General features: G+C 34.3%; 2 protein-coding genes across 3 annotated transcripts in view; both read right to left on the bottom strand.

Annotated features, from left to right (window-relative positions):
• Positions 1-12,824, bottom strand: part of LOC134586354 (butyrophilin-like protein 10) — a 34,343-nt gene extending 21,519 nt beyond the window's left edge. Inside the window, exon 1 of the mRNA XM_063441828.1 lies at positions 12,703-12,824. The gene's annotated coding sequence lies outside the window, so the exon portion shown is untranslated. The remainder of the gene's footprint in view (positions 1-12,702) is intronic.
• A 10,704-nt stretch (positions 12,825-23,528) lies between these two features.
• LOC134586343 (butyrophilin-like protein 8) overlaps positions 23,529-24,416 on the bottom strand; it is a 38,766-nt gene continuing 37,878 nt past the window's right edge. For both annotated transcript variants that reach the window (XM_063441821.1, XM_063441813.1), the window contains exon 6: positions 23,529-24,350. In XM_063441821.1, coding sequence (XP_063297891.1) covers positions 24,313-24,350 — 38 coding nt within the window. In that variant the 3' untranslated portion in view covers positions 23,529-24,312. The remainder of the gene's footprint in view (positions 24,351-24,416) is intronic.

Raw genomic sequence — 24,416 nt, 5'->3', positions numbered from 1 at the left:
CTAATAATATATTGTAAATAACCTAACCTAATAATATATTGTAAATAACCTAACCTAATAATATATTGGAAATAACCTAACCTAATAATATATTGTAAAATAACCTAACCTAATAATATATTGGAAATAACCTAACCTAATAATATATTGTAAAATAACCTAACCTAATAATATATTGTAAATAACCTAACCTAATAATATATTGGAAATAACCTAACCTAATAATATATTGGAAATAACCTAACCTAATAATATATTGGAAATAACCTAACCTAATAATATATTGGAAATAACCTAACCTAATAATATATTGTAAATAACCTAACCTAATAATATATTGGAAATAACCTAACCTAATAATATATTGGAAATAACCTAACCTAATAATATATTGGAAATAACCTAACCTAATAATATATTGGAAATAACCTAACCTAATAATATATTGGAAATAACCTAACCTAATAATATATTGTAAAATAACCTAACCTAATAATATATTGGAAATAACCTAACCTAATAATATATTGTAAATAACCTAACCTAATAATATATTGTAAATAACCTAACCTAATAATATATTGTAAATAACCTAACCTAATAATATATTGGAAATAACCTAACCTAATAATATATTGTAAATAACCTAACCTAATAATATATTGGAAATAACCTAACCTAATAATATATTGGAAATAACCTAACCTAATAATATATTGGAAATAACCTAACCTAATAATATATTGGAAATAACCTAACCTAATAATATATTGGAAATAACCTAACCTAATAATATATTGGAAATAACCTAACCTAATAATATATTGTAAATAACCTAACCTAATAATATATTGTAAAATAACCTAACCTAATAATATATTGGAAATAACCTAACCTAATAATATATTGGAAATAACCTAACCTAATAATATATTGTAAATAACCTAACCTAATAATATATTGTAAATAACCTAACCTAATAATATATTGGAAATAACCTAACCTAATAATATATTGTAAATAACCTAACCTAATAATATATTGTAAATAACCTAACCTAATAATATATTGTAAATAACCTAACCTAATAATATATTGGAAATAACCTAACCTAATAATATATTGGAAATAACCTAACCTAATAATATATTGTAAATAACCTAACCTAATAATATATTGGAAATAACCTAACCTAATAATATATTGGAAATAACCTAACCTAATAATATATTGTAAAATAACCTAACCTAATAATATATTGTAAAATAACCTAACCTAATAATATATTGGAAATAACCTAACCTAATAATATATTGTAAATAACCTAACCTAATAATATATTGTAAATAACCTAACCTAATAATATATTGTAAATAACCTAACCTAATAATATATTGTAAATAACCTAACCTAATAATATATTGGAAATAACCTAACCTAATAATATATTGGAAATAACCTAACCTAATAATATATTGGAAATAACCTAACCTAATAATATATTGGAAATAACCTAACCTAATAATATATTGGAAATAACCTAACCTAATAATATATTGTAAAATAACCTAACCTAATAATATATTGGAAATAACCTAACCTAATAATATATTGGAAATAACCTAACCTAATAATATATTGGAAATAACCTAACCTAATAATATATTGTAAATAACCTAACCTAATAATATATTGTAAATAACCTAACCTAATAATATATTGGAAATAACCTAACCTAATAATATATTGTAAATAACCTAACCTAATAATATATTGGAAATAACCTAACCTAATAATATATTGGAAATAACCTAACCTAATAATATATTGTAAAATAACCTAACCTAATAATATATTGGAAATAACCTAACCTAATAATATATTGGAAATAACCTAACCTAATAATATATTGGAAATAACCTAACCTAATAATATATTGGAAATAACCTAACCTAATAATATATTGGAAATAACCTAACCTAATAATATATTGTAAAATAACCTAACCTAATAATATATTGGAAATAACCTAACCTAATAATATATTGGAAATAACCTAACCTAATAATATATTGTAAAATAACCTAACCTAATAATATATTGGAAATAACCTAACCTAATAATATATTGTAAAATAACCTAACCTAATAATATATTGTAAATAACCTAACCTAATAATATATTGGAAATAACCTAACCTAATAATATATTGTAAATAACCTAACCTAATAATATATTGTAAATAACCTAACCTAATAATATATTGTAAATAACCTAACCTAATAATATATTGTAAATAACCTAACCTAATAATATATTGGAAATAACCTAACCTAATAATATATTGGAAATAACCTAACCTAATAATATATTGGAAATAACCTAACCTAATAATATATTGGAAATAACCTAACCTAATAATATATTGGAAATAACCTAACCTAATAATATATTGTAAATAACCTAACCTAATAATATATTGTAAATAACCTAACCTAATAATATATTGGAAATAACCTAACCTAATAATATATTGTAAATAACCTAACCTAATAATATATTGGAAATAACCTAACCTAATAATATATTGGAAATAACCTAACCTAATAATATATTGGAAATAACCTAACCTAATAATATATTGGAAATAACCTAACCTAATAATATATTGGAAATAACCTAACCTAATAATATATTGTAAATAACCTAACCTAATAATATATTGGAAATAACCTAACCTAATAATATATTGGAAATAACCTAACCTAATAATATATTGGAAATAACCTAACCTAATAATATATTGGAAATAACCTAACCTAATAATATATTGGAAATAACCTAACCTAATAATATATTGGAAATAACCTAACCTAATAATATATTGGAAATAACCTAACCTAATAATATATTGTAAAATAACCTAACCTAATAATATATTGGAAATAACCTAACCTAATAATATATTGTAAAATAACCTAACCTAATAATATATTGGAAATAACCTAACCTAATAATATATTGGAAATAACCTAACCTAATAATATATTGGAAATAACCTAACCTAATAATATATTGTAAATAACCTAACCTAATAATATATTGGAAATAACCTAACCTAATAATATATTGGAAATAACCTAACCTAATAATATATTGGAAATAACCTAACCTAATAATATATTGTAAATAACCTAACCTAATAATATATTGGAAATAACCTAACCTAATAATATATTGTAAAATAACCTAACCTAATAATATATTGTAAATAACCTAACCTAATAATATATTGTAAAATAACCTAACCTAATAATATATTGTAAAATAACCTAACCTAATAATATATTGTAAATAACCTAACCTAATAATATATTGGAAATAACCTAACCTAATAATATATTGGAAATAACCTAACCTAATAATATATTGTAAATAACCTAACCTAATAATATATTGGAAATAACCTAACCTAATAATATATTGGAAATAACCTAACCTAATAATATATTGGAAATAACCTAACCTAATAATATATTGTAAATAACCTAACCTAATAATATATTGGAAATAACCTAACCTAATAATATATTGGAAATAACCTAACCTAATAATATATTGGAAATAACCTAACCTAATAATATATTGGAAATAACCTAACCTAATAATATATTGGAAATAACCTAACCTAATAATATATTGGAAATAACCTAACCTAATAATATATTGGAAATAACCTAACCTAATAATATATTGTAAATAACCTAACCTAATAATATATTGGAAATAACCTAACCTAATAATATATTGGAAATAACCTAACCTAATAATATATTGGAAATAACCTAACCTAATAATATATTGGAAATAACCTAACCTAATAATATATTGTAAATAACCTAACCTAATAATATATTGGAAATAACCTAACCTAATAATATATTGGAAATAACCTAACCTAATAATATATTGTAAAATAACCTAACCTAATAATATATTGGAAATAACCTAACCTAATAATATATTGTAAAATAACCTAACCTAATAATATATTGGAAATAACCTAACCTAATAATATATTGGAAATAACCTAACCTAATAATATATTGGAAATAACCTAACCTAATAATATATTGTAAATAACCTAACCTAATAATATATTGGAAATAACCTAACCTAATAATATATTGGAAATAACCTAACCTAATAATATATTGGAAATAACCTAACCTAATAATATATTGTAAATAACCTAACCTAATAATATATTGGAAATAACCTAACCTAATAATATATTGTAAAATAACCTAACCTAATAATATATTGTAAATAACCTAACCTAATAATATATTGTAAAATAACCTAACCTAATAATATATTGTAAAATAACCTAACCTAATAATATATTGTAAATAACCTAACCTAATAATATATTGGAAATAACCTAACCTAATAATATATTGGAAATAACCTAACCTAATAATATATTGGAAATAACCTAACCTAATAATATATTGTAAATAACCTAACCTAATAATATATTGTAAATAACCTAACCTAATAATATATTGGAAATAACCTAACCTAATAATATATTGTAAATAACCTAACCTAATAATATATTGGAAATAACCTAACCTAATAATATATTGGAAATAACCTAACCTAATAATATATTGGAAATAACCTAACCTAATAATATATTGTAAATAACCTAACCTAATAATATATTGGAAATAACCTAACCTAATAATATATTGTAAATAACCTAACCTAATAATATATTGTAAAATAACCTAACCTAATAATATATTGTAAATAACCTAAGCTAATAATATATTGGAAATAACCTAACCTAATAATATATTGTAAAATAACCTAACCTAATAATATATTGGAAATAACCTAACCTAATAATATATTGTAAAATAACCTAACCTAATAATATATTGGAAATAACCTAACCTAATAATATATTGGAAATAACCTAACCTAATAATATATTGGAAATAACCTAACCTAATAATATATTGTAAATAACCTAACCTAATAAAATATTGGAAATAACCTAACCTAATAATATATTGTAAATAACCTAACCTAATAATATATTGTAAAATAACCTAACCTAATAATATATTGGAAATAACCTAACCTAATAATATATTGTAAATAACCTAACCTAATAATATATTGTAAATAACCTAACCTAATAATATATTGGAAATAACCTAACCTAATAATATATTGGAAATAACCTAACCTAATAATATATTGGAAATAACCTAACCTAATAATATATTGTAAAATAACCTAACCTAATAATATATTGGAAATAACCTAACCTAATAATATATTGTAAATAACCTAACCTAATAAAATATTGGAAATAACCTAACCTAATAATATATTGGAAATAACCTAACCTAATAAAATATTGGAAATAACCTAACCTAATAATATATTGTAAATAACCTAACCTAATAATATATTGTAAATAACCTAACCTAATAATATATTGTAAAATAACCTAACCTAATAATATATTGGAAATAACCTAACCTAATAATATATTGGAAATAACCTAACCTAATAATATATTGTAAAATAACCTAACCTAATAATATATTGGAAATAACCTAACCTAATAATATATTGGAAATAACCTAACCTAATAATATATTGGAAATAACCTAACCTAATAATATATTGTAAATAACCTAACCTAATAATATATTGTAAATAACCTAACCTAATAATATATTGTAAATAACCTAACCTAATAATATATTGTAAATAACCTAACCTAATAATATATTGGAAATAACCTAACCTAATAATATATTGGAAATAACCTAACCTAATAATATATTGGAAATAACCTAACCTAATAATATATTGTAAAATAACCTAACCTAATAATATATTGGAAATAACCTAACCTAATAATATATTGGAAATAACCTAACCTAATAATATATTGTAAAATAACCTAACCTAATAATATATTGGAAATAACCTAACCTAATAATATATTGGAAATAACCTAACCTAATAATATATTGGAAATAACCTAACCTAATAATATATTGGAAATAACCTAACCTAATAATATATTGGAAATAACCTAACCTAATAATATATTGTAAATAACCTAACCTAATAATATATTGTAAATAACCTAACCTAATAATATATTGTAAATAACCTAACCTAATAATATATTGTAAATAACCTAACCTAATAATATATTGTAAATAACCTAACCTAATAATATATTGTAAAATAACCTAACCTAATAATATATTGGAAATAACCTAACCTAATAATATATTGTAAATAACCTAACCTAATAAAATATTGGAAATAACCTAACCTAATAATATATTGGAAATAACCTAACCTAATAAAATATTGGAAATAACCTAACCTAATAATATATTGTAAATAACCTAACCTAATAATATATTGTAAATAACCTAACCTAATAATATATTGTAAAATAACCTAACCTAATAATATATTGGAAATAACCTAACCTAATAATATATTGGAAATAACCTAACCTAATAATATATTGTAAAATAACCTAACCTAATAATATATTGGAAATAACCTAACCTAATAATATATTGGAAATAACCTAACCTAATAATATATTGGAAATAACCTAACCTAATAATATATTGTAAATAACCTAACCTAATAATATATTGGAAATAACCTAACCTAATAATATATTGTAAATAACCTAACCTAATAATATATTGTAAATAACCTAACCTAATAATATATTGGAAATAACCTAACCTAATAATATATTGGAAATAACCTAACCTAATAATATATTGTAAAATAACCTAACCTAATAATATATTGGAAATAACCTAACCTAATAATATATTGTAAAATAACCTAACCTAATAATATATTGGAAATAACCTAACCTAATAATATATTGGAAATAACCTAACCTAATAATATATTGGAAATAACCTAACCTAATAATATATTGTAAATAACCTAACCTAATAAAATATTGGAAATAACCTAACCTAATAATATATTGTAAATAACCTAACCTAATAATATATTGTAAAATAACCTAACCTAATAATATATTGGAAATAACCTAACCTAATAATATATTGTAAATAACCTAACCTAATAATATATTGTAAATAACCTAACCTAATAATATATTGGAAATAACCTAACCTAATAATATATTGGAAATAACCTAACCTAATAATATATTGGAAATAACCTAACCTAATAATATATTGTAAAATAACCTAACCTAATAATATATTGGAAATAACCTAACCTAATAATATATTGTAAATAACCTAACCTAATAAAATATTGGAAATAACCTAACCTAATAATATATTGGAAATAACCTAACCTAATAAAATATTGGAAATAACCTAACCTAATAATATATTGTAAATAACCTAACCTAATAATATATTGTAAATAACCTAACCTAATAATATATTGTAAAATAACCTAACCTAATAATATATTGGAAATAACCTAACCTAATAATATATTGGAAATAACCTAACCTAATAATATATTGTAAAATAACCTAACCTAATAATATATTGGAAATAACCTAACCTAATAATATATTGGAAATAACCTAACCTAATAATATATTGGAAATAACCTAACCTAATAATATATTGTAAATAACCTAACCTAATAATATATTGGAAATAACCTAACCTAATAATATATTGTAAATAACCTAACCTAATAATATATTGTAAATAACCTAACCTAATAATATATTGGAAATAACCTAACCTAATAATATATTGGAAATAACCTAACCTAATAATATATTGGAAATAACCTAACCTAATAATATATTGTAAAATAACCTAACCTAATAATATATTGGAAATAACCTAACCTAATAATATATTGGAAATAACCTAACCTAATAATATATTGTAAAATAACCTAACCTAATAATATATTGGAAATAACCTAACCTAATAATATATTGGAAATAACCTAACCTAATAATATATTGGAAATAACCTAACCTAATAATATATTGGAAATAACCTAACCTAATAATATATTGGAAATAACCTAACCTAATAATATATTGGAAATAACCTAACCTAATAATATATTGTAAATAACCTAACCTAATAATATATTGTAAATAACCTAACCTAATAATATATTGTAAATAACCTAACCTAATAATATATTGTAAATAACCTAACCTAATAATATATTGTAAATAACCTAACCTAATAATATATTGTAAAATAACCTAACCTAATAATATATTGGAAATAACCTAACCTAATAATATATTGTAAATAACCTAACCTAATAAAATATTGGAAATAACCTAACCTAATAATATATTGGAAATAACCTAACCTAATAAAATATTGGAAATAACCTAACCTAATAATATATTGTAAATAACCTAACCTAATAATATATTGTAAATAACCTAACCTAATAATATATTGTAAAATAACCTAACCTAATAATATATTGGAAATAACCTAACCTAATAATATATTGGAAATAACCTAACCTAATAATATATTGTAAAATAACCTAACCTAATAATATATTGGAAATAACCTAACCTAATAATATATTGGAAATAACCTAACCTAATAATATATTGGAAATAACCTAACCTAATAATATATTGTAAATAACCTAACCTAATAATATATTGGAAATAACCTAACCTAATAATATATTGTAAATAACCTAACCTAATAATATATTGGAAATAACCTAACCTAATAATATATTGGAAATAACCTAACCTAATAATATATTGGAAATAACCTAACCTAATAATATATTGGAAATAACCTAACCTAATAATATATTGTAAAATAACCTAACCTAATAATATATTGGAAATAACCTAACCTAATAATATATTGGAAATAACCTAACCTAATAATATATTGTAAAATAACCTAACCTAATAATATATTGGAAATAACCTAACCTAATAATATATTGGAAATAACCTAACCTAATAATATATTGGAAATAACCTAACCTAATAATATATTGGAAATAACCTAACCTAATAATATATTGGAAATAACCTAACCTAATAATATATTGGAAATAACCTAACCTAATAATATATTGTAAATAACCTAACCTAATAATATATTGGAAATAACCTAACCTAATAATATATTGTAAAATAACCTAACCTAATAATATATTGGAAATAACCTAACCTAATAATATATTGGAAATAACCTAACCTAATAATATATTGGAAATAACCTAACCTAATAATATATTGTAAATAACCTAACCTAATAATATATTGTAAAATAACCTAACCTAATAATATATTGGAAATAACCTAACCTAATAATATATTGTAAAATAACCTAACCTAATAATATATTGGAAATAACCTAACCTAATAATATATTGGAAATAACCTAACCTAATAATATATTGTAAATAACCTAACCTAATAATATATTGGAAATAACCTAACCTAATAATATATTGGAAATAACCTAACCTAATAATATATTGTAAAATAACCTAACCTAATAATATATTGGAAATAACCTAACCTAATAATATATTGGAAATAACCTAACCTAATAATATATTGGAAATAACCTAACCTAATAATATATTGTAAATAACCTAACCTAATAATATATTGGAAATAACCTAACCTAATAAAATATTGGAAATAACCTAACCTAATAATATATTGGAAATAACCTAACCTAATAAAATATTGGAAATAACCTAACCTAATAAAATATTGGAAATAACCTAACCTAATAATATATTGTAAAATAACCTAACCTAATAATATATTGTAAAATAACCTAACCTAATAATATATTGTAAATAACCTAACCTAATAATATATTGGAAATAACCTAACCTAATAATATATTGGAAATAACCTAACCTAATAATATATTGGAAATAACCTAACCTAATAAAATATTGGAAATAACCTAACCTAATAATATATTGGAAATAACCTAACCTAATAATATATTGTAAATAACCTAACCTAATAATATATTGTAAATAACCTAACCTAATAATATATTGTAAAATAACCTAACCTAATAATATATTGTAAATAACCTAACCTAATAATATATTGGAAATAACCTAACCTAATAATATATTGGAAATAACCTAACCTAATAATATATTGTAAATAACCTAACCTAATAATATATTGGAAATAACCTAACCTAATAATATATTGGAAATAACCTAACCTAATAATATATTGGAAATAACCTAACCTAATAATATATTGTAAATAACCTAACCTAATAATATATTGGAAATAACCTAACCTAATAATATATTGGAAATAACCTAACCTAATAATATATTGTAAATAACCTAACCTAATAATATATTGTAAATAACCTAACCTAATAATATATTGGAAATAACCTAACCTAATAATATATTGGAAATAACCTAACCTAATAATATATTGTAAAATAACCTAACCTAATAATATATTGTAAATAACCTAACCTAATAATATATTGTAAATAACCTAACCTAATAATATATTGGAAATAACCTAACCTAGCTGTGGTTCCCAAGCTTTTTTTCAATTGAGTACATCTTCGCATTTCCATAAATTGTACCCCTCATATTAGCGAAATGTTTGTAATTAATATAGGTGCTGTCATTTAAAATGTTTTTTTCTTTACCCCAGGCTCTCCCTGTTTCTACCTCTGTGCCATGCTTCCCCTGCTTCTCCTTCCCCTGCTTCTCCCTCTACTGTAATGTAACCTGTAAAGTGCTGAGTACACCTGCTAGCGCTATATAAATAAAATATACATACACTGTATACCTACTGCACTTACTGTACCTCCCTCTACTGTAATGTAACCTGTAAAGTGCTGAGTACACCTGTTAGCGCTATATAAATAATATATACATACACTGTATACCTACTGCACTTACTGTACCTCCCTCTACTGTAATGTAACCTGTAAAGTGCTGAGTACACCTGTTAGCGCTATATAAATATAATATACATACACTGTATACCTACTGCACTTACTGTACCTCCCTCTACTGTAATGTAACCTGTAAAGTGCTGAGTACACCTGTTAGCACTATATAAATAATATATACATACACTGTATACCTACTGCACTTACTGTACCTCCCTCTACTGTAATGTAACCTGTAAAGTGTTGAATACACCTGTTTGCACTATATAAATAATATATACATACACTGTATACCTACTGCACTTACTGTACCTCTCTCTACTGTAATGTAACCTGTAAAGTACTGAGTACACCTGTTAGCGCTATATAAATATAATATACATACACTGTATACCTACTGCACTTACTGTACCTCCCTCTACTGTAATGTAACCTGTAAAGTGCTGAGTACACCTGTTAGCGCTATATAAATAAAATATACACACACTGTATACCTACTGCACTTACTGTACCTCCCTCTACTGTAATGTAACCTGTAAAGTGCTGAGTACACCTGTTAGTGCTATATAAATAAAATATACATACACTGTATACCTACTGCACTTACTGTACCTCCCTCTACTGTAATGTAACCTGTAACGTGCTGAGTACACCTGTTAGCGCTATATAAATAAAATATACATACACTGTATACCTGCTGCACTTACTGTACCTCCCTCTACTGTAATGTAACCTGTAAAGTGCTGAGTACACCTGTCAGCGCTATATAAATATAATATACATACACTGTATACCTACTGCACTTACTGTACCTCCCTCTACTGTAATGTAACCTGTAACGTGCTGAGTACACCTGTTAGCGCTATATAAATATAATATACATACACTGTATACCTACTGCACTTACTGTGCCTCCCCCTACTGTAATGTAACCTGTAAAGTGCTGAGTACACCTGCTAGCGCTATATAAATAAAATATACATACACTGTATACCTACTGCACTTACTGTACCTCCCTCTACTGTAATGTAACCTGTAAAGTGCTGAGTACACCTGTTAGCACTATATAAATATAATATACATACGCTGTATACCTACTGCACTTACTGTACCTCCCTCTACTGTAATGTAACCTGTAAAGTGCTGAGTACACCTGCTAGCGCTATATAAATAAAATATACATACACTGTATACCTACTGCACTTACTGTACCTCCCTCTACTGTAATGTAACCTGTAAAGTGCTGAGTACACCTGTTAGCACTATATAAATATAATATACATACACTGTATACCTACTGCACTTACTGTACCTCCCTCTACTGTAATGTAACCTGTAACGTGCTGAGTACACCTGTTAGCGCTATATAAATATAATATACACACACTGTATACCTGCTGCACTTACTGTACCTCTCTCCATGTAAAGTGATGTATTTAAGATACATACACACAGTAACAGCTGATGTAATACAGGTAGTTTCAGTTGCCCAGGTGTGTTAGAGATAGGTAACTATGTTACAACGAGCAGAAAATTCCTGTTTTCAGGTAACATAATGAGATGTGTATAAAGAACTCTTTTTAGGATAAAATAATAATAGAGCCATCAGCAGATACACAGAATGTGTTTCCTTATCTCCTTTTTAACACATAGCCCCAGACGTGCTATCTATTCCTTGTTACATCTAATTAATAATAAGATTAGAATATTTTACCTGTTTCACTGGGAGCTTTGCTGGATCGATCCGACCAGGAGAACATCTGCTGATAATTACACGTGTTCCTTGTGTATGTGGCTGTAATTGTGGCCCCAGGGATCGAACATTATTATGGCAGCCAGTAAGAACGTTCCACGCTCGGCACATCTCTGTCAATGGAGTGTGATCACAGTGACAATCCATCCATCGCTTCACTGCACTCTGTGTCTGATAGGAATAATTCTATTCATTGTGAGAGGCTAAGGCTTCACAAGCCAAACTTTGGGGGTTAGCTGAACACGGATATTGTTACACAGGGATACCCATATTACACAGGCTTTTTGTCAGTGTAACTGCATCACATGCACATGGGTAAAGAACTTAACCTTCCTTTCACTAATGATCCCCACACCTCCTATAACACACACTCACTGCAGCTCCCACACCTCTTGCAACCCACATTACCTGAGCAGCTCCCCACACCTCCTATAACACACACTACCTGAGCAGCACACTTACTGTAGCTCCCCACACCTCCTATAACCCACACTCCCTGAGCAGCACACTCACTGCAGCTCCCCACACCTACCTGACACACACTACCTGAGCAGCACCCTCACTGCAGCTCCCCACACCTCCTATAACCCACACTACCTGAGCAGCACCCTCACTGCAGCTCCCCACACCTCCTATAACTCACACTACCTGAGCAGCACACTCACTGCAGCTCCCCACACCTCCTATAACACACAATACCTGAGCAGCACACTCACTGCAGCTCCCCACACCTCCTATAACACACAATACCTGAGTAGCACACTCACTGCAGCTCCCCACACCTCCTATAACTCACACTACCTGAGCAGCACGCTCACTGCAGCTCCCCACACCTCCTATAACTCACACTACCTGAGCAGCACACTCACTGCAGCTCCCCACACCTCCTATAACTCACACTACCTGAGCAGCACACTCACTGCAGCTCCCCACACCTCCTATAACACACAATACCTGAGTAGCACACTCACTGCAGCTCCCCACACCTCCTATAACACACAATACCTGAGCAGCACACTCACTGCCGCTCCCCACACCTCCTATAACCCACACTCCCTGAGCAGCACGCTCACTGCAGCTCCCCACACCTCCTATAACACGCACTCACTGCAGCTCCCCACACCTCCTATAACCCACACTACCTGAGCAGCACACTCACTGCAGCTCCCTACACCTCCTATAACCCACACTAGCTGAGCAGCACTCACTGCAGTTCCCCACACCTCCTATAACCCACACTACCTGAGCAGCACACTAGGTGGCACAAGAGTTAATTATGTGGCGGCCGGGGCTGCACTTGCTAACCAGCTGCCACATTGAAGACAGTCTATAGGGATCAATAAGACCACATTTTACTGTAAGATGGATTTTAAACCTACCATGACTTGATATGACATGTGGCAGGCGGGGTCATGTCTACTAAGATGTCAAAACTACCAACTGGGCAGCCATTGTCTGTGAAATAATGGGGGGGTGGTGGTTTGAATCAGTATGAGCACTCTGATTGGCTGGCTAGTAAGCCAATCTTTCCCCATGTTGTGTGATAGCTGACATGGCGTGGCAACGCCTGTATAAAAATGTTTCTAAATATTAGAGTCTGCACAGAGCCCCCCAAGATGGATTCATTTTATCGTGGCACATTTTTTGCAAATCAGGTTTTATTTTATGTTCATTAGTTGCGATGGGAATTGTAGATTAACATTTGGCCGTTGTGAAGTTGAAAAACAGAAAAATTAGCAGAAAAAATACTTCTAAAGGTTATTATAAAGTTATACATGTAGGAGATTTATTGCTCCCCCTTACTCTTATTAGGGTGTGGGTTAGGTAGGGACATTGATTGGCGACCCATATCCCAGCTGGGGTAGATTGTAAGCTGTCTACGCCCATTACTTATTAAAAGGATGTTAGTAATTGGACAGTAATGGCTCCCAGTTTTAAAGGCATATGCTAGTCACCAAAACAACTTTAGCTTAATGAAGCAGTTCTGTTGTATGGATCATGCCCCTGCAGTCTCACAACTCAATTCTTTGCCATTTAGGAATTAGATCCCGATTATACAGCTCTAGTCACACCTTCCTGCATGTGACTTGCACTGTCTTCCTAAACACTTCCTGTAAAGTGAGATCTAATGTTTACACTTCGTTTATTGCAAATTCTGCTTAATTTAGAATTTCTTAATTCCTGCCATGTTAATAGCTTGCTAGACCCAGCAGAAGTTTTAAAGTAAGTTACATCTGATTGAAAATTAAAACATTTTGTTTTTATGCAGGTTGTGTCAGTCAGGGGAGGTGTGGTTAGGACTGCATAAACAAAAACAGTGATTTCACTCCTAATTGGATGAGAATTGAGCAGTGAGACTACAGGGACATGATCAATACACTAAAACTGCTTCATTAAGATAAACTTGTTTTGGTGACTATAGTGTCCCTTTAACATGTTAGTAGACATGCCCCCGCCTACTGCATGGAGAGTAGGGCCATAGGGAGATTTTAAATCTCGCAGGTTTTTTATTTATTATTTATTTATCTTACTTTGTTAACGTGGGGGCTTGTAGTGGTCAGTAGGCAGGCACCTGGCAAGACCCAGGTAAATGATCAAACTGTTCTTAAACTGGCTGCAGTGGTTATGGTGCCTGGAGTGTTCCTTTAAATGTATCAATTACAAGGAACTGAGGAAGAGAGGAAAACACTCAAAAGCTTGTCTTTGAAATATTATGTTAGTCTAATAAGAAAGGTTATCATTGCATACTGCAACACTCCGGGATTTTGTCATGTCTACTGGACTAATAAAGTTAATCCAATCTACAATATATAATATACTGCATTATTAAAACCATCTTCTTTGTATGATGTTCTCCTATTAGTCTGAACTAAAAGTATATTTTCTATTAATATTTCGAATGATTTTTTTTGAGTATGTGCATCCTCCTTCGTTACTTGTGTTGCAATATTAGTTTGTTACAATAGTGTTCTCCTTTCACCATAACCACTACAGCGTGCTATAAAATGCACATTGTATAATTCTAGATTTTACTATCTAGCAGAATGGAGATATATATATATATATATATATATTACTGTTTTAAGCTTGAAACAAAAACGTGCTATTGGTTTTCAGTCTCCATCCTGCTTGAATGGAGAGCCTTCTCAGTGAGTGGAATAATTCCTTTTATAAAAACTCTAGAAAACGCGAGTGTTTACAAACATGTTAACTTAGGAAATGTGTCGACAGGACGAATAAAATAATATCTGGAAACATTGTTATCAGCATTGCGTCATTTATTTAGATGATATATAGCAAATCAGATTTGATAATAGTTGATTAAATGTAACCCACTACATATAGAAATAACATCATGTTATATAGATAGATATAGACTTCCTCGCTGCCACGGAGCCTGGGAACAGTTTTACTTTCTTTTGATTTAGCCTTCCTTGTCCTGGGTAATTCCTACAATCTCAATAATATCCTGATAATATCGATCTCTGAGTAATATCGATTCCTACAATCTCGATAATATCCTGATAATATTGATTCCTACAATCTCGATAATATCCTGATAATATTGATTCCTACAATCTCGATAATATCCTGATAATATTGATTCCTACAATCTCGATAATATCCTGATAATATTGATTCCTACAATCTCGATAATATCCTGATAATATTGATTCCTACAATCTCGATAATATCCTGATAATATTGATTCCTACAATCTCGATAATATCCTGATAATATTGATTCCTACAATCTCGATAATATCCTGATAATATTGATTCCTACAATCTCGATAATATCCTGATAATATTGATTCCTACAATCTCGATAATATCCTGATAATATCGATTCCTACAATCTCCATGTACTGGATTATATCTGTTCCAACAATCTTCGTGTCCTCCAGCTGAATGACCCAACAATCATTTCACATCTTACGCTGGAGAATTTCTGATGCCTCTAGACCAGGGCTTCCCAAACTTTTATGGGCCGAGACCCACTTTTCAAAATGGTAATTTTTCGAGACCCACTTGCTTTTAATGCATATTTTAAAAAGTGAACACCATAGCAATCCGCTTTAGAGGCATACAATTGGCACACCATAGCAATCCGCTTTAGAGGCATACAATTGGCACACCATAGCAATCCGCTTTAGAGGCATACAATTGGCACACCATAGCAATCCGCTTTAGAGGCATACAATTGGCACACCATAGCAATCCGCTTTAGAGGCATACAATTGGCACACCATAGCAATCCGCTTTAGAGGCATACAATTGGCACACCATAGCAATCCGCTTTAGAGGCATACAATTGGCACACCATAGCAATCCGCTTTAGAGGCATACAATTGGCACACCATAGCAATCCGCTTTAGAGGCATACAATTGGCACACCATAGCAATCCGCTTTAGAGGCATACAATTGGCACACCATAGCAATCCACTTTAGAGGCATACAATTGGCACACCATAGCAATCCGCTTTAGAGGCATACAATTGGCACACCATAGCAATCCGCTTTAGATGCATAAAATTGGAACATCATGGCAGCTTTAAATACATAAACTTGGCACAGCTTGGCAATAAGCTTTAGATGCATAAACTTGGCATATCGTGGCAATCAGCTTCAGAGGCATATGATTGGCATACCATGGCAAACAGTCAGATGCATAAAATTGGCACAACATGGCAATAAGTTTTAGATGCATAAAATTGGCACACCATGGCAGTTTTAGAGGCATATTTCTGGGATATTATGGCAGTTTTAGAGGCAGAAACTTTGTGAGCATGTATGGGTGTATTTGTATGTACTGTTGCCATTGGAATGTAGTGGTGTACTTGTTTGTAATGTTTGCGTCTGAATGCAAGGGTGTTTGTATGTAGTGTCGGACTTGAAATGCAGGTGTGCTTTTTGAGTGTTGGTGTTTGAATGAAGGGGTGTTTGTAGATAATTTGCCGGGGTGTGTTTGTATGTAATGTTTGCGTTTGCAGTACGTGTGTAGTAGATGCAGTGTGTGTGTGTGTAGTGGATGCAGTGTGTGTATTGTGTTTATAAAATATATATATACACAATGTGTGTTTGAATGTAAGCATGTTTTTTGTATGGAGTATGTGTGAAGTGTATACACATATACACACACATACAGAGACACACACAGACACACAAATACACACCCTGACAGCAATACACACAATGACACCTAGTTTCCCACACATAGATAAACAGACACTCATGTACACAGATACACACTGACACACAATACACACACAATGACACAAAAGGACACCCAGATACATATACACGCAGAGACAGGAGGTGAGTGCAGTGGCGTACTAAGGGGGGGGCGGGGGGGGCGGTCCGCCCCGGGTGCCATCCAGTAGGGGGGTGCCACACTCTGTCCCTCCTGCTGGTCGTCCTCTCCCTCGCGGCTCAGGCGCTCAGTGAGTGAGTCAGAGCCCAGGGAGGGGATTCCCAGCCTGTGTTCTGAGTCATCACTGAGCACCAGGGATGCTGTTATGGAGTGTGCCAGCAGGGGGCGCAGAGTGTGTATTCTGACAGGTTTCTCCCCTGCGGCCACTCTGCCTGCACCTCCTGCACTGCCTGGGCTGGGATGGAGAGAGACAGCCCCTGAATCATGGTAAGAAAATATTATTGTAAATTCACCCTGTCACCCCCTCCCTCAGACACCCTGTCACCCCCTCCCTCAGTCACCCTGTCATCCCCCTCAGTCACCCTGTCATCCCCCTCAGTCACCCTGTCACCCCCTCCCTCAGTCACCCTGTCACCCCCCCCACTCAGTCACCCTGTCACCCCCCCACTCAGTCACCCTGTCACCCTCCCCTCAGTCACCCTGTCACCACCCTCTCACCCTGTCACCCCCTCCCTCAGTCATCCTGTCACCCCCTCCCTCAGTCACCCTGTCACCCCCTCCCTCAGTCACCCTGTCACCCCCCCACTCCCCCTCACCCTGTCACCCCCCTCAATCACCCTGTTACCCCCTCCCTCAGTCACCCTCTCACCCCCTCCCTCAGTCACCCTGTCAACCCCCCTCAGTCACCCTGTCACCAGTCACCCCCCTCAGTCACCCTGTCACCAGTCACCCCCCTCAGTCACCCTGTCACCCCCTCCCTCAGTCACTCTGTCACCCCCTCAGTCACCCTGTCACCCCTCCCTCACCCTGTCACCAGTCACCCCCCTCAGTCACCCTGTCACCCCCTCCATCAGTCACTCTGTCATCCCCCTCAGTCACCCTGTCACCCCCCCTCACCCTGTCACCCCCCTCAGTCACCCTGTCACCCCCCCTCACCCTGTCACCCTGTCACCCCCCTCAATCACCCTGTCACCCCCCTCAGTCAACCCCCTCAGTCACCCTGTCACCCCCTCCCTCAGTCACTCTGTCACCCCCCTCAGTCACCCTGTCACCCCCTCACCCTGTCACCCCCCTCAGTCACCCAGTCACCAGTCACCCCCCCTCAGTCACCCTGTCACCCCCCTCAGTCACCCCCCTCAGTCACCCTGTCACCCCCCTCAGTCACGCTATCACCCCCCTCAGTTACCCTGTCACCCCCCCTCAGTTACCCTGTCACCAGTCACCCCCCCCAGTCACCCTGTCAACCCCCTCAGTCACCCTGTCACCCCCTCAGTCACCCTGTCACCCCCCTCAGTCACCCTGTCACCCCCTCAGTCACCCGGTCACTCTGTCACCAGTCACCCCCTCCCCAGTCACCCTGTCACCCTGTCACCCCCCCAGTCACCAGTCACCCCCTCCCTCAGTCACCAGTCACCCCCTCTCTCAGTCACCCCCCCTCAGTCACTCTGTCACCAGTCAACCCCTCCCTCAGTCACCCTGTCACCCCCTCCCTCAGTCACCAGTCAACCCCTCTTTCCCTCACTCTGCTACCTGTCACTCCCTCCCACGCTCTGTCAGCCCCTCCCTCCTACGCTCTGCCACCTGTCCCCTCCTCACTCTGCCAACCCTATCCCACAGCACACTATGTGCCTTACAATGCCCTACACACACTACATACACTACATCCCACCCCCACACTATGTGTCTTACCCATACTACATCCCTATCACCCCTACACCAGGTCTGTCTCCTAAATTACTATCAATAAAGATTTGTATCAGGACAAGTAGATTGTCACGGCAGACAAGTAGATTGGGCAAACACTTTAGTCCCTGGACAAGTAGTTTTTTTTTAAAAAAAAATTTCAACACCCCTGCCCTCTCTGCCATATACACCCCCACCATGTCATAATATCCTCCCTGCTATAAACCCACTACCTGGTCATAATTCCCACCCTGGCATATACCCCTTTAACATGTCATATAATACTCACACTGCCATAATCCCCTCCCTGCTATATACCTCCACCGTATCATAATACACACCCTGCCATACACCCTGGCCCTGCCTTGACATAATATCCTCTCTTCCATATAACACCCAATCCCATTGTTCCCACCCGTGACATAAAACACCATATACTCACCACCTCACCTGCAGTCACCTCCTTCAATCCACTGTGTGCAGTGGCACACACTGTCATAGTATCCACCACACTGTCCCACCCTGCCATATACCTTTCTCCTGATAGTAATACTCACCCACTTACATATACATCCACGTTGTCACATTCCCCCAGACAGATAGGACAGATATATACTGGAAGGCAGTGAGATTAAACATTTTTATGGACCATATAGGAGTTTGTGTACGCCCTGCAGTAAGCCGGCAGCCGGGGTATGACAACATCCTGGCATTGGCATCACTACTGGTCGTGCAAGTGAGCTGTGAAGGAAGAGCACAGAGATCCCAGCCCAGCAGCAACCGCTTGTCACTCCCAGAGTAAGGTAGGGAGGTTGGTTGGACCTCTTAATAACTAAATGCGTGTGTATATCTGTGGTTGTGTATATGTTTAGTAGATAGCTCCCTAATTTGGTGTCCTTAAATATGTCAATCCCACATAAGGATAACAAATAAGTGAGTTATCTACTAAACAACCTAAAGATTAAAATTAAGAAAAAGGCTTTTTAAATTTTGATCTTTTAGCTATTTAGTAGAGAATTCCCTAAATTGGTGCCCTTATGTGAGATTCCATATGTAAAGATACCAAATTAGGGTGCTGTTTAGCAGATAGCTCCCTTATTTGGTGTCCTTAAATATGGCAATCCCACATCTCAGCATCTTGCCAACACTACACACAAACACATCCCTGCATTCCAGTGCAAACACTACATACAAACACACCTCTGTATTAAAACATCACCATTATATATAACCACACCACTGCATCTCGCCAACACTACACACAAAAGCATGCCTGCATTAAAATGCCAACACTACATACAAACACACCCATTCATTCACTCACACTTACTCCATACAAAAGCATGCTTACATTGAAACATGCAAGCACTGCTCAATGTCAATGCTACATACATTTAAAAAAATGTGGGTGTTTTGTACATTTTAAAGTGCAGGGGGGGGGGTGCCAAAACTAGGACCCGCCCCGGGTGCCATATGCTCTAGGTACGCCCCTGGGTGAGTGTGACCGTGTGTGGGAGAGGTGAGGGTGACAGTGCGGGAGGGAGTGTGTGTGCTGGTAACAGTGTGGGGGGCAGTGTGAGGGCAAAGTGAGAAAGGATTACAGTGGGCGGGCAGGGGGAGAAGGCGTTGGCAGGCAGGGGGAGAAGGGATGGCACAGGCGGGGGGAAAGGGTTACAGTGTGGGGGCAGGGGGAGAAAAGGCTACAGTGGCGGGGGCAGGGGGAGAAAAGGTTACGGGGCGTGGGGGTGAAGGGGGTGACATGGGGGAGGGCAGGGAGTGAAGGGGTGACACATAGGGGATGGCAGGGAGTGAAGGGGTGACAAATAGGGGAAGGCAGGGAGTGAAGGGGTTACATGGGGAGGGCAGGGAGTGAAAGGGTTACAGGGGGAGGGCAGGGAGTGAAAGGGTTACAGGGGGAGGGCAGGGGGTGAAGGGGTTACATAGGGGGGCAGGGGGTGAAGGGGTTGCATGGGGAGGGCAGGGGGTGAAGGGGTTACATGGGGAGGGCAGGGGGTGAAGGGGTTACATGGGGAGGGCAGGGGGTGAAGGGGTTACATGGGGAGGGCAGGGGGTGAAGGGGTTCCATGGGGAGGGCAGGGGGTGAAGGGGTTACATGGGGCGGGCAGGGGGTGAAGGGGTTACATGGGGAGGGCAGGGGGTGAAGGGGTTACATGGGGAGGGCAGGAGGTGAAGGGGTTACATGGGGGGAGGGAGGACATGGTCTGGGGCTGTGTCCTACCTGTAATAAATTTCCTGGTGGTCCGGTGGGTTACCTCTCCGGCCTGCAGCTCCGCCGGGTGCTGAGCTGCAGACAGTGTAATTAAAATCTCACGAGCTCCCTGAGTGTTGCCATGGTAACTCTCTGGGAGCTCGCGAGATTTCTATCACACTGTCTGCAGCTCTGCACCCGGCGGAGCTGCAGACCGGAGCTGGTGGGCAGACTGACTGGAGGGAGCCCGGCGGCATACAGGGCAAGCCGCCGGGCTCTCTCTTGGTGTCAGTCTGCCTGACTCCCCGGCGGCCCTGGATGTGTGGGTCAGCGCGACCCACTGGGAATCGCCCTGCGACCCACCAGTGGGTCGCGACCCACACTTTGGGAACCGCTGCTCTAGACTAATCTCAACCCACAAGTTTAAAAATGTCTAATAATCTCAAGTAGAGATTGTAGCCGTATTAGTCCAATAAAAAAGGTATTACATGATACAAATTTTATCTGTTTTTTTACATCTACATCACTGGACTAACAGATTTTTTTTTTTTTTAATGACCAGCTTTCGGGAAAACCTCCCTTTCTCAAGTCTCAAGCATTTCTGAGCAAGACGACACATAGATTTCTAAGTGGAGTTGTGATACAGGAGTTAAAGTACATGAGTGCAGATAAGACACAGGTCTGATAGAAAATAGACACCATTCTCGCAGAGGGTCGTAATCAAACCTGTGCCTTATATGGACTCATGTCACTTTAACCCCTGTATCACAACTCCACTTTAAATTCTGTGTGTCTGAATTCTGTGTGTCTGAATTCTGTGTGTCGTCTTGCTCAGAAATGCTTCAGACTTGAGAAAGGGAGGCTCTCCCGAAAGCTGGTCATTAATAAATTCTGTTAATCCAATAAAAAAAGCCATTACAAGATATGAATATTATCTGTTTTTTTACATCTAATAATCTCTATATTCCAGTAACACACAATTTCACCGGCCTTAATCCCATTTATATATTTTATAAAACCTTAAACCACAGCAATACTCAAGCCATGCATATGGAACTGATATAAGGAAGAATTAAAAGGAAACCATTATATAGATAAACAAGCATTAAACACACAGTATAACTCTAAATGTCTCATTTCGCATTGTTTTTTGTGGATTCTCTTCCTCTGCAGTTGAAGTGTTTGAGATATTTCAGCCAGTTCTGGGTCTGTGATCTTATTGAAGGAATAACTGAGCATGTCGCTGTATGACATCACAACGCTCGCTCGCTCGGTAATTCCTCCTAAACATTAATGGTCTCGGTGTGTGCATGCAGCAGGCAAGCTCAAACAGGAGCTCGTTACACATCAATAATAAATGGAAATCGGTGCTGGAAGTATTTCACATTGACATTTTTCTTTTCATTTTCTAATTAGGGGGCTGTTGGGACGTGGCAGTAAGGATTATTACAGCCATATACCGTGTTTTACTGACAATATATTTTTGGTTGGAAAAACCCTTTAAATGATAATGAAATTATTATAAACCGATCTGGCGTCAGTCTGCCATTGCTACGCCCAGTACGGTATCGCTGTGCAACGAGTTCTACTGCGACTCACAGGGTAATTTCATGGGGAGTTCGAAGTGAAATTTCAGGTAAAAAATAGCTGAAAACTGAGTCATCTATTGCATTGCAACTACTTTCACCGAACTTCTCCCTGACTTCTGACTTTGGTAAATAACTATTAATGAAAAGCGCTTTACCGATCCAGAGGGATGCCGTCCGTACAGGAATTGAGCTGTGACATTCTCTGTCCAGACAGCTTGTTTTGTCGGATTCTGTAGATATTTTTAAATGGCAACATTGATTTTTTTGGGGGGGCAGAATATTTGATCATATAATTAATATGTACGGGAGCAGTTTACTGATCGCCAATATGGAGTCTAGAAGGAATGTCTCTCCCTTTTTGTTGCATAAATGGTAATCTCATTAAATTTAGTTTTTACTTTTGGACCAACAGGATAAAAAGATACATTTAAAGGTTGACCACAAAGCGGGACTATTTACTAAACTGAGAATTCTAAGTGAATTTCAACAAATTTAAAGTCAGAGTAGCTGAGATAAAACACATAAAAACTATGAATAACACCAAGTATTTTATTGTCCTCTTCACAGGATGTGAGAAAAGGATTCATGTTAATAAAGTAGCCGGCTCACATTCTGTCTTCTCCTGTTTAATTCCACCTGCCCCCAGTTAGATTGCACTTATAACAAAATGCTTCCATAAATGCATTGCAAGCGAAATTCATTCTGTCGCTGGGACATTAGAACTCATCGGTGATTTTAACGGTCTCTTTTCCATCTGAAACACAAACAAAGACAAGACAGTATATTATGTGAGTTATGTTATTTAGTAAAAGATCAATTG

This window comes from Pelobates fuscus, chromosome 1 (genome assembly GCF_036172605.1).
Source record: "Pelobates fuscus isolate aPelFus1 chromosome 1, aPelFus1.pri, whole genome shotgun sequence".
Taxonomy (NCBI): Eukaryota; Metazoa; Chordata; class Amphibia; order Anura; family Pelobatidae; genus Pelobates; species Pelobates fuscus.
Note: the sequence above shows the minus strand (reverse complement) of the source record. Positions and strands in the feature narration are given on the sequence as shown.